The sequence below is a fragment of the Rhinolophus ferrumequinum genome, chromosome 21, assembly GCF_004115265.2.
Source record: "Rhinolophus ferrumequinum isolate MPI-CBG mRhiFer1 chromosome 21, mRhiFer1_v1.p, whole genome shotgun sequence".
NCBI classification, from domain to species: Eukaryota; Metazoa; Chordata; class Mammalia; order Chiroptera; family Rhinolophidae; genus Rhinolophus; species Rhinolophus ferrumequinum.
In genome coordinates this window covers 45854688-45872855 of record NC_046304.1, presented here as the reverse complement: position 1 = coordinate 45872855, position 18168 = coordinate 45854688, and the positions used below count along the sequence as shown (strand labels likewise).

The window sequence follows — 18168 nt, the reverse complement described above, 5'->3', positions numbered from 1 at the left end:
AAACCAGAGAACCATATGATTTCACTGATATGTGGTATATGAACCAAAAACAACAAAAGAACAAGACAAACACATGAGAAACAAAAACTCAGACACAGACAATAGTTTAGTGGTTACCAGAGGGTAAGGGGGATCAAATATATGGTGATGGAAGGAGAACTGACTCTGGGTGGTGAACACACAATGGGATTTATAGATGATGGAATACAGAATTGTACACCTGAAATTTATGTAACTTTACTAACAATTGTCACCCCAATAAACTTAAAAAAAAAAAAAAAACTCTCACAGATGCCATCTGTCTCAGACGGTTTGGAAAATTCCGGATCTGCCACTTTCCCAGACGTTCTGAGAACACTTCAGAAACTAAAAGCATCCTCAACGTCTAGAAGTCCTAGGTCGGCGTCTGATGGGGGACCCAGGCAGCAGTCACGAAAACGAGGCCACCGCATCCCAGACGCTGCGGCGTAAAGGAGAAGGGAGTGCGGAGTGAATCTGACATGCAGTTCTGAGAGAGGACCGGTCAAATGCCGGGAAACAGAAAAGAACGGATTCTTAAAACTAGAGGTGAGGACGCGGGAAGCAGCTGAGGGGAGGGCCGCAGGCCAAGATTAGCAAGGTAGGAGGAGGCAGGGTTCTGACTCACGCCCCAGCTCCTGACTTCAAGAAGGTTGTTTTTGCCTGTGCTTCAGGGTCGAGCGTGGGGAGGTCTCTACAGAGGCGGCAGATTCGAGACGCCGAGGGCCCCGGGGCTGAGCCACTGGACGTGGGGCTGGTTCCCAAGGCACCGCAGCTCGAGGAGCGCGCGGGACCCCGCTCGCCCCGCCCCCTGGAAAGCTCCGCCCCGAGGGGCTCCCCCCTCACAGGCGCGCTGCTCTCCCAGCCAGCGCCTGAATGCGTGGGGCCGCGTGGCGAGAGCGCGCGCGTTCGCGGCCCCGTCTTGTAGGAGCCCCGCCCTCAGGTGCGTCGAACTGGAGGCGGCGCCCGGCTTCCGGCGCCGAGCGCTCGTCTTCCCGAGCGTTTTCAGTCCTGCGGCCCTGGGGTGCAAGGGGCCCAGTACCGGGGACGCGCGCGCGAGTCCGCGCCGTCACACACTTATCGGAGCGTCGTCCTCTGCCGGATCTCTGCAGAGTGAGCGCGGCCCGGCCTGAAGGCGCTGCGGCTCCGGCCCTGGCCCTGAGGTGAGGAGGGCGCCGAGGGCAGCGGCGCTTGAGGTTCACGGAGGGAAACCTCTCTTGGGGGATGAAGGGGCCGAGCTGGGGCGGCCAGCAGGCGGCCGCAGAGTGACTGGCGAGAGAGGGGCGGCGCGAGGGGCGTAGGGGTTGGGCGCCTTTGGGAGGAGGCCGAGCAGGTGGGCTACGGAGCCCCCGAAGAGCTTCCTCAGAGCGCAGGAGGTGCGCGTGCCCTGTGGGGGATGCTGTTTGCTCCTCCCAGGGGGTTGGTGTGTTGATGTGTTGATGCCGAGGGGACCCGCCCGGGGCCCGGGACGCGCCGTGGGACGACCGCGAGGCTGCGTTGGGGTGGACGTGGTCGTTTCATCATCAAGGCACCATTATGATGGGGTGAAATGTTGTGGAGGTCAGTGCCAGTCGGAACAGCTGGATCCTGTTAGCTCTGGGTATTCCTTGAGGGGCGGAGGGGGGGGGTTCATGCGTGTTGAAGGGACTTCGGGTGAGGTGAAAATGCGCACATCTCGTGACACGATTTGGGGGCAAAATACCCTGATTGCTAAGACAGAAAAACTCCCGACGTGAAAATATGGAAGCAGTTAGGAAAGCCAGGTAGGCTGGAGGAGTTGATCGCGGTTTGCGGGGGTAATAGCTCAATAGCTAAATGCAGCTTAAACAAGGAAGATAATCACGTTTCCTTTCTTTCGAGGACGTTCTGAAGGGGAGAATAGGAGTGTTTGTTGGACACCCAACTGTGAGCCAGGCTCAGAATTATCTCTTTTAATCATAACAACCACCGTGTGAGGTTGGACGTGTTATTCTAGTTGGGCAGATATGGAAAATAGGTGGCAAAGAGGTTAAGACACTTATTCAGATCTCAACTAGCAAATAGGTAGAGCTGAGATTCCAACCCAGAGATGCCAGACTCCACATTCTGGTGCTTTATGTTTTGTGACTGCCCAGGGAGCGATATTACATATTTGTAGGGAAGACTCCCTACAAGAGAACATTATTAGAGCACTTCGTGCTCGTAAGGTATTTGGGTTAAAATGAAACCAGCAAGGCATTAATCCTTGCGTATGTGCTGTTTAAATGTATTTTCCTTCAAACGGGGCTTAGGATAGGGGAATCTTACATTCAGGGTAAAAGCAAATTTATTAGTACATTCCATGTTTATTTGAATGTCTTTTATATTCCAGATACTAAACTGTGTGCCAAGAGAGTCCCAAGATGAGTACGATTTATAATCCTTGCCTTTGAGCTTAATTGAGAGGATGATCTTGTGAAATAATTTTGTAATATACTACTAAATGGGAATCTTTACTAGTGTATGAGTTAATTGTATTAAAAATAGTTTTAAGGGCAAGCTTTTAGGATCCTGTTACATATAAGATAAGATATTGGATAAATTACCATATGGGTACCATTGCATTGTTATTTTCCCATTTAGCAAGAAATGCTGTCATGAAATTTAGGTTAAATCATATTTTAGGCTAAATCATAGTATTTTTTTTAATTTAAATTTATTGGGGTGACAATTGTTATTAAAATTACATAGATTTCAGGTGTGCAATTCTATATCACATCATCTATAAATTACATTGTGTGTTCACCACCCAGAGTCAGTTCTCCTTCCATCACCGTATATTTGATCCCCCTTACCCTCATCTCCCACCCCCCAACCCCCTTACCCTCTGGTAACCGCTAAATTACGTTCCCCAGATTAATTTTCAAACAGTATTTTGTTTTATTGTTACACTATCTTCAGTAAATTTTAAAATAGAAGAGAGCATATATAATTTACCCCTTAAGTTAAAAGGCTTGATTTTATAGTGCTGTTATTTTATTAGTTGAGAAGCCAGTGATGTACCTACCTGGGCAGGATTTCTTTCAAGTCATCAGCCAAATATGTTCTTAATCTCTTCTTCCAAGAAATAAATCTTAAATTAAAAGTGTAGTTAATATTCCATTTAAGCTTTTATTGCTCAGCTTTCTAATGAAAACAGAGTCTTCAGTTTAGGCCAAAATAGCACATCGTTGAAGTGTATAACGTTACCTAAAGGAACGGCTATAGGTAGCTGGATAGAAAGGATAATGGGACATTTTGGAAATTGCTGATAGCTTCAGTTTTCTCAGTGAAGTAGGAATCAGGTCATAATTCGAGGGTGATGTTACGGGTGGAAGCTTTGGAGGTTTGGGCTTGGGGGAGTGAATGAACTAGTGAAATAGTATAATTGCCAAGCAGTTAAACAATCACGCTGAGGTATGAAAAGTCCAAAAGAGGACATATAGGGTGCTATATGTGGATGCACAAAATAAAGGTGTCTAATTTTGCATGCAAAGTATTTCACAACCCATTTTCATTGCCTGTCTTGACAGTGTCATCGGGAACATACACCTGCACCGTTTGCCCCAGTTCACTTTGGCTATGCCTCTGCCATATCTCAGGAGTGTCCCTGTTCTTTATACAAGTTAAGGTTATTTGGGCGTCTAGCTTTTCCACTCCTTTTTTTCTCTGCCGGAAACTTCCATCCCACGCTTTGCCAAACTCTTTCCCCCAATTGCTCCTGTCACATTATGTTAAGTTTTATCTATCTGCAGAGTCAGTGACAGTGTCTGACTTACTATTTTTTTCATTACATTTGGTGCATAAATCCCTCAGTAAATGTTAAATGTTCCACTTTTCCTCCTCTTCCTTTAATCCATAACGGAGTCAGCAGACTTTTTCTATAAATATTTTAGGTTTTGCAGACCATATGGTCTCTGTTTCAGTTTCTTAACTCTGCTGTTGCAGCACAAAAGCAGTCACAGACAATACGGAAACAAATGAGCATGGCTGTGTTCCAATAACACTTTATTTATAGACACAAAATCTGAATTTCATATAATTTTTACATGTCACAAAATACCATCCTTTGATTTTTTTTTTTTATACCAGCCATTAAAAAATGAAAAACACTGTTAACTCAGGGGCTGTACAAAGCAGACTGGATTTAGTCCCCACCTCCTCCGTTGTAGTTTGCAGACCTTTGATCTATAAGGACTCTTGGAGGGCTTTGATAAAGGAAATTGCGCTAAGGTGATAATTGGTTATAATACCATTGGCGATAGAGAAACAAAGATAAATAAGGCAGTCTTTTTGTCAGGGATCTCATGGTCAAGTTCAAGATTAAGATATGTAAACAAATAATGATGACACAATGTGTCAACTACAATTACAGTTTATTTATTGGATATAGCTGTGGAACAAAGGAGTGATAATCAGCTTTGCTCAGGAGGACCAGAAGAACCTCTAACAGCCATCTGTGGGAGATAGGGAACATTTTCAGCTAAAAGCTTTCCCAAAATTAAGCTTGCTGAAGTGACAGACCACATTTCTTACAAGGAAGCTATGAACATTAGGATGACTCAATTTATTTTTATTTTTTTATTTTAATTTATTTTATTAATTTCAGGTGTACAAAACAATAGTTAGACATTTACACCCCTCACAAAGTGATAACCTCCCCAATCTGCTACCTGTCTGACATTGTACATGTAGCTGTTATAATACCATTGACTATATTCCCTATGCTGTATTTTACATTCCGTGACCATATATCTATATATCTATATGTAGTTATATTTAATTATAGTTATATGTGTAAGTATACATGTACATTTAATTATAGTTGACATTCAGTGCTATTCTACTTCAGCCTCAGGTGTATAGCGTCGTGGTCAGGCTTCGAAACAGTTCATGAAATGATTCCCCTGATAAGTCCGGTACCCATCTGGTACCCTGCATAATCTTTACAACATTACTGATTATATTCCCCATACTGTATTTCATATTCTGGTGACTATATTGTGACTAATAATTTGTACTTTCTAATCCCTTCACCTTCTCCCACATACCCATCCCCTCCCATCTAGCAACCATCAGTTTTTTTTCTCTATATCTCTGAGTCTATTTCTGTTTTGTTTGCTCATTTATTTTGTTCTTTAGATTCCATATATAAGTGAGATAACACGGTATTTGTCTTTCTCAGTCTGACTTATTTCACTTAGCATAATATTCTCTAGATCTATCCATATTATTGCAAATGGTAGGATGACTCGATTTATTTTATAGGATATAGTCTGAATTCACTTCTCTCAGAAATAAAACTGATAACATTCCAAATGATTTTTCTCTAACAATTATTTCTAAAGGTCATATACATTTTTTATTGCTTTGAGAAAGGTGAAATAGGTTTCATAGCATATTAATGTAGCAATCATTTCTTAATAAATTAATAAATGAATTTTTTGATACTGAATTTTGGATTATGTAAATTATAGTCTATTTTAAGTGGACTTTCATTTTTCTTGCAATTTATTAGATTTAGCAAGAATTATTTTTACCTAAGAAAGTTAAATATTTTATTAATTCTTTAATATTAAGTGTTTAAAACTTATCTAATTATTATTCAAAGCTGTACAATTAAACACATTCCCCAGGTATGCTGTGGAGTAATGAAAGTAACTTAAAAAATTAAAAGAAAAAAATTTATATCCTTATTTTTGTGTCTTTGTCATTGTTTTTTAGCAGAGAAAAAGTAGCAAGCTCACGGTTGGGTGGTAATTATAATTCTGGTTATCTCTTATTTCACATGCTACTGTTTGCTTTCCAGGTCTTCAAATTGCTTTTCCATGCATTTTGTCCAAGTAGGAGATACAGCTTGGAGTATGCTAATCTGAGACTAATCCGTCTAATCTGAGACTGAAACATCTGTCTGTCTGTTTTTGCCATTAAACATGGCATGTGCTTGACTGTGTGGTTCCAGTTTGTTTGTTTGTTTTCTCTCCACTTGAATAGACGGATCCAGAAAACATGGCTACTGCAATTAGGGAGGTGGGAGTTTGGAGACAGACCAGAACACTCCTACTGAAGAATTACTTAATTAAATGCAGGACCAAAAAAAGTAGTGTTCAGGTAAGTTAAATGCCTTTCTTATGCCTTGTTGCTGTTTATTCTGCATTCCATCTTTATGAGATTTTTAATTTTGCTGGATAAATTTTTATTATAATTTTATATTTTTAGGTTCCTTTGATTTGCTTGTGAAGTAAAAACTTGTGTTAGCTACAGAAAAGCACTTCAATTACCTATTTTCTAAAGGTTAAAAATTGTAATGATTCCTAAATTTAGTTAATTTCTAATATCAGTGCTTAATTTTGAACTTTTAGGGATGCATTTCCTAAGTTTTGTGAAATGAAAAATAAATTCCGTAGACTACTTTGTGGAACGTTATTCCACAGTTTATTCCCCATGACTCCCCGACTTTTGGATTCTGGATTGGATTGCCTAGGATTACCAAAATTATGTCATATGTTTGTTCCCATAAGCATACATTACTTTAAAAGATAAAAGAAAGTAAGAATTCTGGCTAAACAGTTAATAGTTTTAAAGGATGAAAGTATATTATTTATCTTCTGAAACGAACAGAATAATTAAACAGCAAGATGAAATAGTAGATAGTTCATCCTCATTAAAGTGGACTATTATGTTTCACTGTATAGTTTTAGTAGTAGAAATTTAGGTACAATTAAAGCATGAGTTTTAATTTAGAATTGAATAAAGACATTTTTTTATGGTGATCCCTATTAGGGGTGTTTGGTAAGTTCCTTTAAATAAAGATATATGAGTAAATTTATTATATTTTACATTAGTAAGCTAAGATATATAAATACTTTTTATATCATAATTTATTATGTGACTTGAATTTTAAAATATTTTAGTAAAACTGAATGTAAAGGAAAATTGTCTAATACGCTTGTTGAGTTAGGTGAGATGCTCAACACAATATTTATTAGTATTATATTATTTGGATAGAAATCTTGATGAATTTTGCTGCTGTTGTTATACTTTGTAATCATTTTGTTTCCTTTATTATAGGAAATTCTTTTTCCGCTATTCTTTTTATTTTGGTTAATATTAATTAGCATGTTGCATCCAAATAAGAAATATGAAGAAGTGTCTAATATGGAACTTAATCCTATGGACAAATCTATCCTCTCTAACCTAATTCTTGGATATACTCCAGTGACTAATATTACAAGAAGCATCATGCAAAAAGTTTCTACAGATCACCTTCCTGATGGTATTGTGAGCTTATATATGTATTCTATTTGTGACAGAAAGCCTTTTCAGTATTTTTGTGCTTGCTTTATTGAGTAAATAACATTCTCAACACTTAGAGATATGTCCCTTCACCAAAGTATACTTTTATAAAAGTATTAAAATCATTTAATTCTGCTGCCTTATATTTCTTGTAAAACCTTAGTTATATTCTTGGTAATAGGAAAGCATATTTTATGTGTTTCAATATTTTATACTTAACTTTTAAACCATTTACAAAATAAATATGTTTGTATAGGACAAAAGAATTGAAGGAATATTACATTTTGATTCTGACTCATCTAATGAGAAGCTAGAACTATATGATAAAGATTATAAAGCAGTAATCTTTTCAGATTGCCATGCCTGTTTATGGAGACATGGTGTAAACTGAAGAAAACCTTAGCTTTGGAGACTATGACTATGATTGAGTATCTTAGTCTGTTTTTCTCAGCTTGTACTTCTCACAGAAAAGTGGACTAGAAAGCAGTGTAAGCAGTGAAGTACTAATGAGTAAACGCAACTGCGAAAGACCCTGCGGCAAGAACTGGAGAAAGGGACAGCATTGTTCATACTATGATTATTGATTTAATGGCATGCTGAATTGTGAAAATAAGAGATTAACATGTCTTACATTGGATAATTGTAATTGACTTCTAGTATGTATCATCCATTACTAGATAATGCATCATTGAATAGAAGATGTTTATACAATCAGGAACCAAATAACTTCCCCAGTGGTTTCTTTCTGGCTTAGCCCTATTTAATGTTTTTCTTAAACACATACCTTAGTGGTATATAGCATGTTTGTTGGTTTATCACATTAAGTAAAGTAGCTTAATTTAGCATACGAGCTCCAAAACTTGATCAGAATTGTTGAGAACAAAATTCATTGGTAATTCTGAGTAGGAGAAAAGAATATACACCAAAGAAATCCAAGTTAGTGTACTTTAACTTAGATGCCAAAAGAGTAGAAATATATGTAGATTTTTTTTTTTTAAAGTTCTATCTTTTTAACAACAGAACTGTCCAAAAGTGGGATATACATGCATATATGGTACCATGGCAGGGAGGTTGTTGAATTAACACCCTTTTTATTCATATCAATCATGGAGTCCCATGTCCACCTCAAAGGTCTGGAAAATCATGATAATTAACGTTTAAGTAAGACTTTATAATATACAAAGCATTTTTATATTTATAACTACATTTGATCCTGACCAGTGTATCAGGTATGTAGAGTAGATGAGAATACTAATTTGGAGAATTGTTCAACTGTGCTCACACAGCTAATAAATAATAAAGTTATGTACTGATCCTATGTTCTTTCCGTTTCACTACATGCTCTGAAGCTTCTCTATCAGGTACGTATAGTAGATGAGAATACTATTTTGGAGAATTAATTGTTTAACTGTGCTCACACAGCTAATAAGTAATAAAGTACTGATTCTATGTTCTTTCCATTTCTCCACATGCTCTGAAGCTTCTGTAGTGAAAGATAGTTGCTTGTAAATCAGATAATATTTAAAAATTAGGATTATCTGATGTAAAGGGACCTAAATGATGATTACAGTTTTTTCTCCATCTACCTAAGAAAGAAACAAGCAATATTGAGCTTAAGTGGCAATTTTTATTCAAAGAGGGGTTGTATTATAGTTACTAAAATACATAGTTGTGTCTGAGAAGGGTGATGGAATTTTCTTCATAAGAAGAAATATTTGAAAATAAAATGCCATTTATCAAGGAGTTACTTGTATCTACTTTGAGATAGATAACTGCATATATTTCATATAAAGTGTATATTCTGCTTTATCATTTTAGTAACATGTATTACACTGACGTAATTTATGTAATCAAATAACAGTTAAAAAATAGTGCCTATAAAATTGTACTATTCATTATTTTTTAGTATTTTCAGAAGGCTCTATTCGTTTTCTAAGAATCTAGAGCATAAAACAAAAGTGCTTATAAACTACTATATTCATCAAATATAGCAAATTTGATCTATTATATAGTAAGCTATTTTAATTTGTGAGTTAAGTATGTTGCTATATTTTTTAGTCATAATTACTGAAGAATACACAGATGAAAAACAGTTGCTAGCAGCCAGTCTTTCCAAGTTCAGCAACTTTGTGGGTGTGGTTTTCAAAGACTTCATGTCCTACGAACTCCGTTTTTTTCCTGATATGATTCCAGTGTCTTCTATTTATATGGATTCCAGAGGTAAATAGCTCTACAAAAAAAAAAAAAAAAAAAAAAAAATCATTGAAAATCAGTTAAATCCATGTCTTTGCTGCTCTTAGTTATGCAAAATTTAGTTGGGTCCAACATTGGCATTTTCAACTATGCTTATTTGTTCAGATAAGAAAACTGTCCAGTGTAGCATGAAAATATATATGCATACCCAAATATCTACCTATTTACATCTACATATATATAATACATAATTTATATAACATGCCTTTTTATTTTAATACATTTGTATATATTGTCAATTACAGTAACAAAACAAAAATGTATCTTGAATTGTATGATTTTCTAAATCTGTATTTTTTCCTTCCATGTAATTGTTTTCACATATGGTATATTACATATCTTTAAAACCTCAAGTTTTCCACTAGTGAACTTTATTAGTTTTATGTTTGAAACATGGAAAACAGACTTCAGTGCTTAAACCTATGAAGAGATCTTATAAACCACAATGAGCGATGTTAAAGTCACTATGCTAAGTACTGAATTTGTGACTTGATTCCAAAGGCCCATACAGAAATTTTTTTTTTCCTATTAACCTGGACTTGTCCTTGCACCTGGAAGTGCTTTGAAGTTTTAAGTCATTGTAGAATAATTTACCTTGAAACAGAGAAGTGACTTATTTTAGATAACGATGTTTACAATTAATTTCTTTCTGTTTGTATTCATTCACCATTCAGTATCCTAACACGTGTAACTTGCTTAATTTCAAAAATTAGAAATAAACATTCAGGAATGTGATAAATATTGTTTGTCTTCGAAGGGCAATTGCTTATTTTCTTTGGTCCTGTAGAGATTGATTAATCCTATTACTTGGCAACCCTTCGTATGTTATCTTTAGAGAATGCACTAGAAAGTCATGCAAAATGTTATGTCTCACATTTTTTCCCTGTAGCTGGCTGTTCAAAATCATGTGAGGCTGCTCAGTACTGGTCCTCCGGGTTCACAGTTTTACAAGCATCCATAGATGCTGCCATTATACAGGTAAATGTGATAAAGGAAGAAAAATAAAGCCAAACTATATTTTAACAATTATGTCCTATGTCTTTACAACAGGATTTGGTTTGCTGTCAAATGTACAAAATACATAACTTATTATAACTTCATTAAGAAAGATAAGTCATTTTTTGTTTTAATGTTTTTTGAAAACCACATTTATTTGATGGTTTCCAAGCATGTAAGATTCAGCATTCTACATATATTATATCTGGGTTGACCATAGGTAATATTTATGAAAGGTTTATATTTAAAAACTTTTTCCCTGGAATAAAAATAATTTAGTTTAAATAAAGTGCATATCTTTATTATCTAATCATAGTAGTAGGTTTTGTTTTTATTTAACAAATATTTATCACTTACTTGCCAAACATTGTTTCTGTGTTATGACTAATATTAACCCATTTAATTTTTAACAACTCTATGAGATTGGTGCTGTTATTATGTTCCTTTTACATATAAAACTGAAGCACAGGGAGATTAAGTGACTTTCCAAAATTCAGTTAGTGCAAAGTTGGTTCAAAGTTGGCTTTTTGGCTCCCAAGCCTGTTTTAATACTATATTGCCACTAGGATTGTGTGTACATGGTACAGTTACATTCTAAAGACATGCTTAGACCTGATCCAGTGTGTCACGTTTTAGTGGAAATGAACAGGAGACCTTGAACAGAAGACCTATCTGTTAGTTTACTATATAGTAAAGTAACTACAGTAATAATGCTTTAGTTGACAGCATTGTTGTAAGAACCGAATGAGATTGATATGTGTAGAATTGTCTTATAAATTCTCACAATATGATGTAAATGTATTATGGATACGTAGGATTACATGAATTCAATAATACAGAAGTTTAAAGTAAAGGCAGTGAAGTATCGGATATATCACATTGATGGTGTTTTAGTACTTAGTTACGTTTTGACCATAGATCTTAGCCATCTACCACCCAGACCACACTGCATGAATAGGCAGAGCAGATCTCATTTTAGAGATTCATTTGAATGTTAGGTAGAGGTAACATATGGCATAGTTTTATTATTCTATCTATATGTACTGTATATATAGATTTTAAAACAATAGAATGATATACTATTTACTTTTAAATATACTATTTAAAAGGACAAAAGAGAATCATTCTTTCGTGGTACTAATAATCATTCCTTAATTTCTCAATTTTATAAATGCATATTTTTTAAGATACGTAATTGCTTAAGATGCTAACTGCAATTTTATTTCCTCTGACAAATTATTTTGTCAAAAAATATATATACTTCTCAATTTCAAACTTTAAACTTCATTCATGCTGGTCTGCTTCCAGAATGAATAAAAGCAACATTCTTCTCTCATGATATTGAGGTCAGTCACTTTATTTCAGATGTAGCTTCTTGAGGATTGTATTTGTACTAGGTTATTGACTAAATTTTTGGGTATCTTTGTCACACTTTGTTAGGGGTTACTATCAGAACTAAATTAATTGAGTGTATTTACATTTTCTAATTATAGTTGAAGACCAATGTTTCTCTATGGAAGGAGCTGGAGACAACTAAAGCTGTTATTATGGGAGAAACTGCTGTTGTAGACATAGATACCTTTCCCCGAGGAGTAATTTTAATATACTTAGTTATAGCATTTTCACCCTTTGGATACTTTTTGGCAATTCATATCGTGGCAGAAAAAGAGAAAAAGTTAAAAGAGTTTTTAAAGATAATGGGACTTCATGACACTGCCTTTTGGTATGTTATTAAAAGTTTATTATTCAGTATGATTAATAATTATATTAGATATACAGATATTCAGAACTGTAATTTTGTTATTCACCTGACTTGGTAAGAGAGGTACTCATCCTGTTTTCTTACAATGATTGTCTTTGTCTTGGAATTTGAGACCAGTTAACAAGCTTCAGCAATCGATTGGCTTGTTTTAACATGGGAAAGTGGAATTCAGAAAGCTTGTTGACATTACATATTTAAATTTTATTTCACATTTTGTTTGAGTCAAAGCATGCTCCATGTATTTCAGTGTATAGAATATATGAGATCTGGGAATGTTAGAAAATAATTGCCTGTTATAGTCCTCCCCCAATATCATAGCATATACATATTATTAAAAATTTAGTTAAAATGATTGAAGTTTGTGTATGTAGTATATGGGCTTCTCCCCGCCCCACACCGGAAAAAAGTTTGTGTGAATTAAGATGAAAATATACAAATAATTTATGGAGAAATAAATCCAAACAATTGTTTTTATAAGTGAGCTTTAATGTATTAGCATTTTTGTACAAGGATAATTTTATAGAGGCATGCTTTTTTATAAGTAATTCTGAGTATTTTCCTTAATTTTTCCACTATGTTGTAAGAAAATGTATAAGCATGTGAGAAAAGTTAATAAGCATGTGAGTTGGTATTATAGTCCATTTTACAAAATTTTATTCCATTTAGCCCAGTGCAGTAATAATAGCATTTTACCTAATAAGTTAATAAGCATGTGAGTTGGTATTATAGTCCATTTTACAAAATTTTATTCCATTTAGCCCAGTGCAGTAATAATAGCATTTTACCTAATCGGGTCATTGTGTATAACATACTTTGTTTGCTCACTTTTTTTTTTTTTCTTCTGTCATTTTAGTAGTGATTGGTTTTTAAGATGTATTGGGTTCTTAAAGAACTTTGTGAGAAAGCAGTAGCTGCAAGTGCCTCAGTTTTAGCTCTGTAAAATGATGGATTCAATTTTGGTAATTTAGGTATTCTTAAGCCCTATTTCAGTCGTTTTATGATAGCGTGCATTAAATCATGATCTACTAACTTGAAAAATAAAGATAAAATGAAACTAAATAATGTAGCAATTTCATTGAGCTCTGATTTGAGGAGAAATTTTGAGTCAATATAGTGAATCCATTGTTGATCTCCTTGGTCTCACATGTGTAAATATGTGGTAATTATGTTGTGGATTAGTGAGGTAGCCTTTATTGTTTAAAGTACCATAAGCCATCAGAAGTTTAATTGTAGCACATGCCATAAAGAAAATTGTTAGTCATTAAGCTCTTTTGTATTTTAGGAAAATCAGAAGTGTTGTGAACTTTTGAAAGTATTAGATTTAAATTAATCATGATTTGCTATTAATTTGTAAAATTTTTTTGACTCTTGGAAAAATAATCACCATTTTACCTCTATATCACAGTATGCTTTACATATAACTTAACCAATACTGCATTTTTAATTACTTATAAGCATGAATTTTCAATACGTGAACATAACACAGAAATGAATAGATTGACTTAGTTTTAAGAATAAAATGTCTGAAATAAAGCTGAAATTTTGTTTAAAATGATTTTTAAACTATTAAAGCTTAATGCATTTAAACCATAAATGTTTTTGTATTCTCATTTTAGGCTTTCCTGGGTTCTTCTGTATACAAGTTTGATTTTTCTTATGTCCCTTCTTATGGCAGTCATTGCAACAGCTTCTTCGTTATTCCCTCAAAGTAGCTGCATTGTGATATTTCTACTTTTTTTCCTGTATGGGTTATCATCTGTAAGTATTTTAACTTGAAATGTAAATAAAGAACTGTCAAAATATTTGATTAATATAGCAAAGTCTTACTGTTTGGTTTACTTACAGACAGTTTCCCAGGAGAGACAGATTGTTACTAGGTTACTGATAAATCTTACGTATAGCATCATTGTGCCTCCATATTTTTAGGAATGGTATAAAATAGTGTCAAATTTAAATTGAACTTGTCTTTATATGATGTATTTCACATCACATCACATCTGAGTATCTTTTATTAGCTTCATAAAATCTTGTATAATTAAGATTGGTCAGTGCTGGACTTTTTATTCCTTTGTTTTCATGAAATCCTGACTTTCAAATTAATTTATATTACAGAATGATGTTGTGTAAAGCTTTATCTTTGCAAATACAGCTCTTTGGAAGTTTTGATATTCATTTGGTATATTGGCTGAATGCTGGCTGGTAATGACCAGCCTTTGTTTTAGGTGCTTCCAGTTTCTATTCTGATTGGTTTATGTGCCTGTGCTGTACCAGTTAAATATTTTCAGTATCACCGCTGCTCTTTAACATAATTTACATATAACTCACATACTTCTGTATATAATTGCCTGCTTTTTAACTGGTGTTGTTTCTTATCAACACATTAAGTTTAAAAGATGGGTTCTTTATTTAAAAGCTTGTTGATTTATTGTTTTGTTTATGTATGTACACATCTAACTTTAGAAATGCATGGTTGTTTATGATTTTTGTAAGGTAGAGGTGATCATGTTTGCCTATCATATAGGCAATATGCAGTTTTTAATATTTGTCAGTTTAAATTTTTAAATGTCACTATTTGTATGAAAATAAAATATCTTACTATAGCATTTAGAAATTAATTGTATTTTAATGAGTGTATTTTCCAATGAAAATAACGTTCTTTCACAAGCAGAATTTAATTTTGTTTTCATACCAGTGTATGTGAACAATGCATTAACATTACTGTTTTTATTTTATAGGTATTTTTTGCTTTAATGCTGACACCTCTTTTTAAAAATTCAAAACATGTGGGAATAGTTGAATTTTTAGTCACTGTGGCTTTTGGATTTGTTGGCCTTTTGATAGTCCAGCAGGAAAGTTTTCCCAAATCTTTAGTGTGGCTTTTTAGTCCCTTTTGTCAGTGTACTTTTTTGATTGGTATTGCGCAGGTAGGTAATATATTTATTTTGCTTTCACTAAGTATTGTCTTTTCTTTCTAGTTCTGTTCAGCATGTTATACTGCCATGAATACTATCTATGATTTGCAATAATAATAATAATAATAACAATAACAATTAAAAAAAATTTCAACATGAGAAAGGAATGAGATTTGAATATTGGAGCACATTTTATATTGGTTTCATGTATATTTTCTCCATTTTTAAGTTCATTTATATTACCTGTTTATAAGTTCTTACTTTTCACTTTAGTATATCTCAACAATCTATTTCACTGCAATAACTCAGTTTGTTAGAAGTCATTGATTTAAGCATCCAGTAGTGTAGATAACTCTGTGGCCTGGGTACATTGCTGCCTATTGTAAATTTATCTCAGATGTGTGCTTGGGAGAAAATTGTGTGTGGAGCAGAACAAACTTTTGGTGACAATAGTAGAGAAATAAGTAGACGTGGTGGATTTTATTGGTTCAAGATTCATGGGATTGTCATTCACCTGCATAATATTTAAATTTATGAATTTGATTTTTGTTGGTCTTTACAGGGGCAATCAGGTTCTGAGGGAAATATTCCTCTAAGAAACTACTTTATGTAACAACATAAAGTGGGTTAATATATAAAGAAAAAATGTAATTAGTGTAAGAGATTATTCATGTTGGCTGGATAGAATTTTCTGATTTGTGAGACATAAGATAGCTTGTTTATAAATATTGAGTTAAAGGAATTTTAATTACTTCACACCTAAGAGCTGTTGTTACATATTTTGGGAGTCCACTGATTCCCCTTCACTTAGGAAGGTAAAATTATAGATTAATAGGTTTTCGTTGTAAGTGTAAGGGGCTTTCAGTGTCATTTCATTTATCTCCTTCATTTTATAGATGAGGAGACCGAAATCCAAAATGATATAATTCAAGTTTACTCACTTAATGGCAGGTCTGGGATCTAAATGAGGCCTCAACCTCTAGCACATTTCTTTCTGCTGTATCACATATATGTACTATGAATAATTTAATAATTGTGTTAGTAATTATGTTAATTAATTATAGTACCTACTCCCTTTTCAGTATTGAAATGATGCTGACCATAATTTATCCTCTAATGATTAGTTTGTTTGACTTCTATGTGAACCTAACCCTTTTGTTTGCATTAATTGTTATTAACGTCATACTTTATTTTTATTTCATTTGATAATCATTGCATTAGAATTAGATGCCCCAGGAGTGGAGGTATACTAGTTTTAGAAACACAGCATTAAAAACATGATTGAAAGGGATTGTTGTGATAAACGTATAGTTTGGTAAAGTTCTTATTGTTTTCCTTATAAACTAATATTGCTAATTTGGTAGACTGTTTAATCTGTTAAAAGGCCCAGGTTCGGTACTATCACTGTAGATGCAATGAGTAACTCTAGCTAGCGTTAGCTTTTGCTTATTTTTATTATTTTTGTATAATAAAGTTGGTGTTTCTGTTTTTCAGGTCATGCATTTGGAAGATTTTAATGAAGGTGCTTTATTTTCTAATTTGATTGACGGCCCATATCCTCTAATTATTACTATCATCATGCTAGCACTTAATAGTGTATTCTATCTCCTCTTGGCTGTTTATCTTGACCAAGTCATTCCAGGTATGCAGATAGTTACCGGATTTAACTTGAAAGATTTTTAGTTTTTTTGCCCACATAGGGTCAACTTAATTTTTTTCCAGCCAGAGTACCCAAGTCATATTCATTATTAAACTTTTAATCTAATTTTAAATAAGTATACTTTATACCCATGTCTTAACTAGTGAACATAAGGAGGTTGTATAAAAAGAGAGCAGTTTGTTTTGAAAGCCTTAAGTCCCTAACTGAACTTCTTAACTTGATCCTTCGCTTTGTCAAGTCTCAAATCTTTTTCGGCTAAAGTGTTTCATTATTTTACCCTTTAAGTTCCGAAACTATTAAGCAATTTTGTATCTCCTACTATTCCCCTAATCTCCTATCTTGCATCTATAGCAAACTTTTGTAGATTCAAAATATTATTAAATATCCAGTACCCCCTTGATTTTTCTCCTTGAGTTCCTCATTATTTTTGTCTGTGTTCTAGACCTGCACTGTGTTATTCTGTGGTAACTACTAGACACATGTGGCTTTTAAAATTTAATTAATTGGAATTGAAGAAATTAACAATTCATTTCCTCAGTAGCACAAACCATATCCCGGGTGTCCAGTAGCCACATATGGCTGTTAACATATGGTACAGTACAGATATAGGACATTTCAGTCATTGCAGAAAGTTGTATTGGGCAGCACTAGTCTAGATCATTGCAATACCTCTCATCTAATTACCTACCTCAAGTCTTTCTTTCCATTTAATCAAGTTAATCACCTGGTCAAAAACCTTGCTGGGCACATCCTGGTGAATTAAATAGAAACTCGTTATATAGTAATGTCCTGCACAATACTTTTACATATTTAATCTCTCCTTGTCACTCTCCTCCTCTTTACTGTATTTAATATTTATTTGTATGGTCCTATTTACGTATTTAAACACATTTCCAGTGTTTCAGATTGTTTTTAGCTATTCATAACATAAAATCTTTCTAATTGGCTTGAACAAGAAGGAAATCAATTGTATTACCTAAAAGGAGGTCCAGAAATAGGATGGACACCAAGTTGGTTGAATTGCTCAACTATGTCATCAGGGACCCACTTTGTCCCTGCTTTTGCCATCTTTGTCCCAGAGTCTGGCAGATTTCCTCTCCTCGTGGTTGCAGAATGCATTCTTTGTTCATATCCAGTGGAAGAGGGAGGGTGAACCTTTCCCTGAATCCAGCCCTTTGCTTCTGTCTGATTGGTTACATGCTTATGGTAGGAACAGTAACAGTTGCCAGAGCCTGCCAAGGACTGATTAGATCGATTAGAACCTTCTGTGTAAT

At 34.5% G+C, this 18168-nt stretch overlaps 1 protein-coding gene across 3 annotated transcripts in view; it reads left to right on the top strand.

The window, feature by feature from the left end:
* The first annotated feature begins 1022 nt into the window (after positions 1-1022).
* ABCA5 (ATP binding cassette subfamily A member 5) overlaps positions 1023-18168 on the top strand; it is a 60990-nt gene continuing 43844 nt past the window's right edge. The window contains exons 1-10 of one of the 3 annotated variants that reach the window (XM_033090649.1): positions 1023-1181; positions 6010-6126; positions 7087-7291; positions 8661-8672; positions 9370-9531; positions 10454-10542; positions 12054-12283; positions 13939-14080; positions 15058-15246; positions 16729-16876. In XM_033090649.1, coding sequence (XP_032946540.1) covers positions 6025-6126; positions 7087-7291; positions 8661-8672; positions 9370-9531; positions 10454-10542; positions 12054-12283; positions 13939-14080; positions 15058-15246; positions 16729-16876 — 1279 coding nt within the window. In that variant the 5' untranslated portion in view covers positions 1023-1181; positions 6010-6024. Of the gene's footprint in view, positions 1182-1396; positions 1579-6009; positions 6127-7086; positions 7292-8660; positions 8673-9369; positions 9532-10453; positions 10543-12053; positions 12284-13938; positions 14081-15057; positions 15247-16728; positions 16877-18168 lie in introns of those variants that run through there. The other 2 variants (XM_033090650.1, XM_033090651.1) reach the window with 2 other exon arrangements.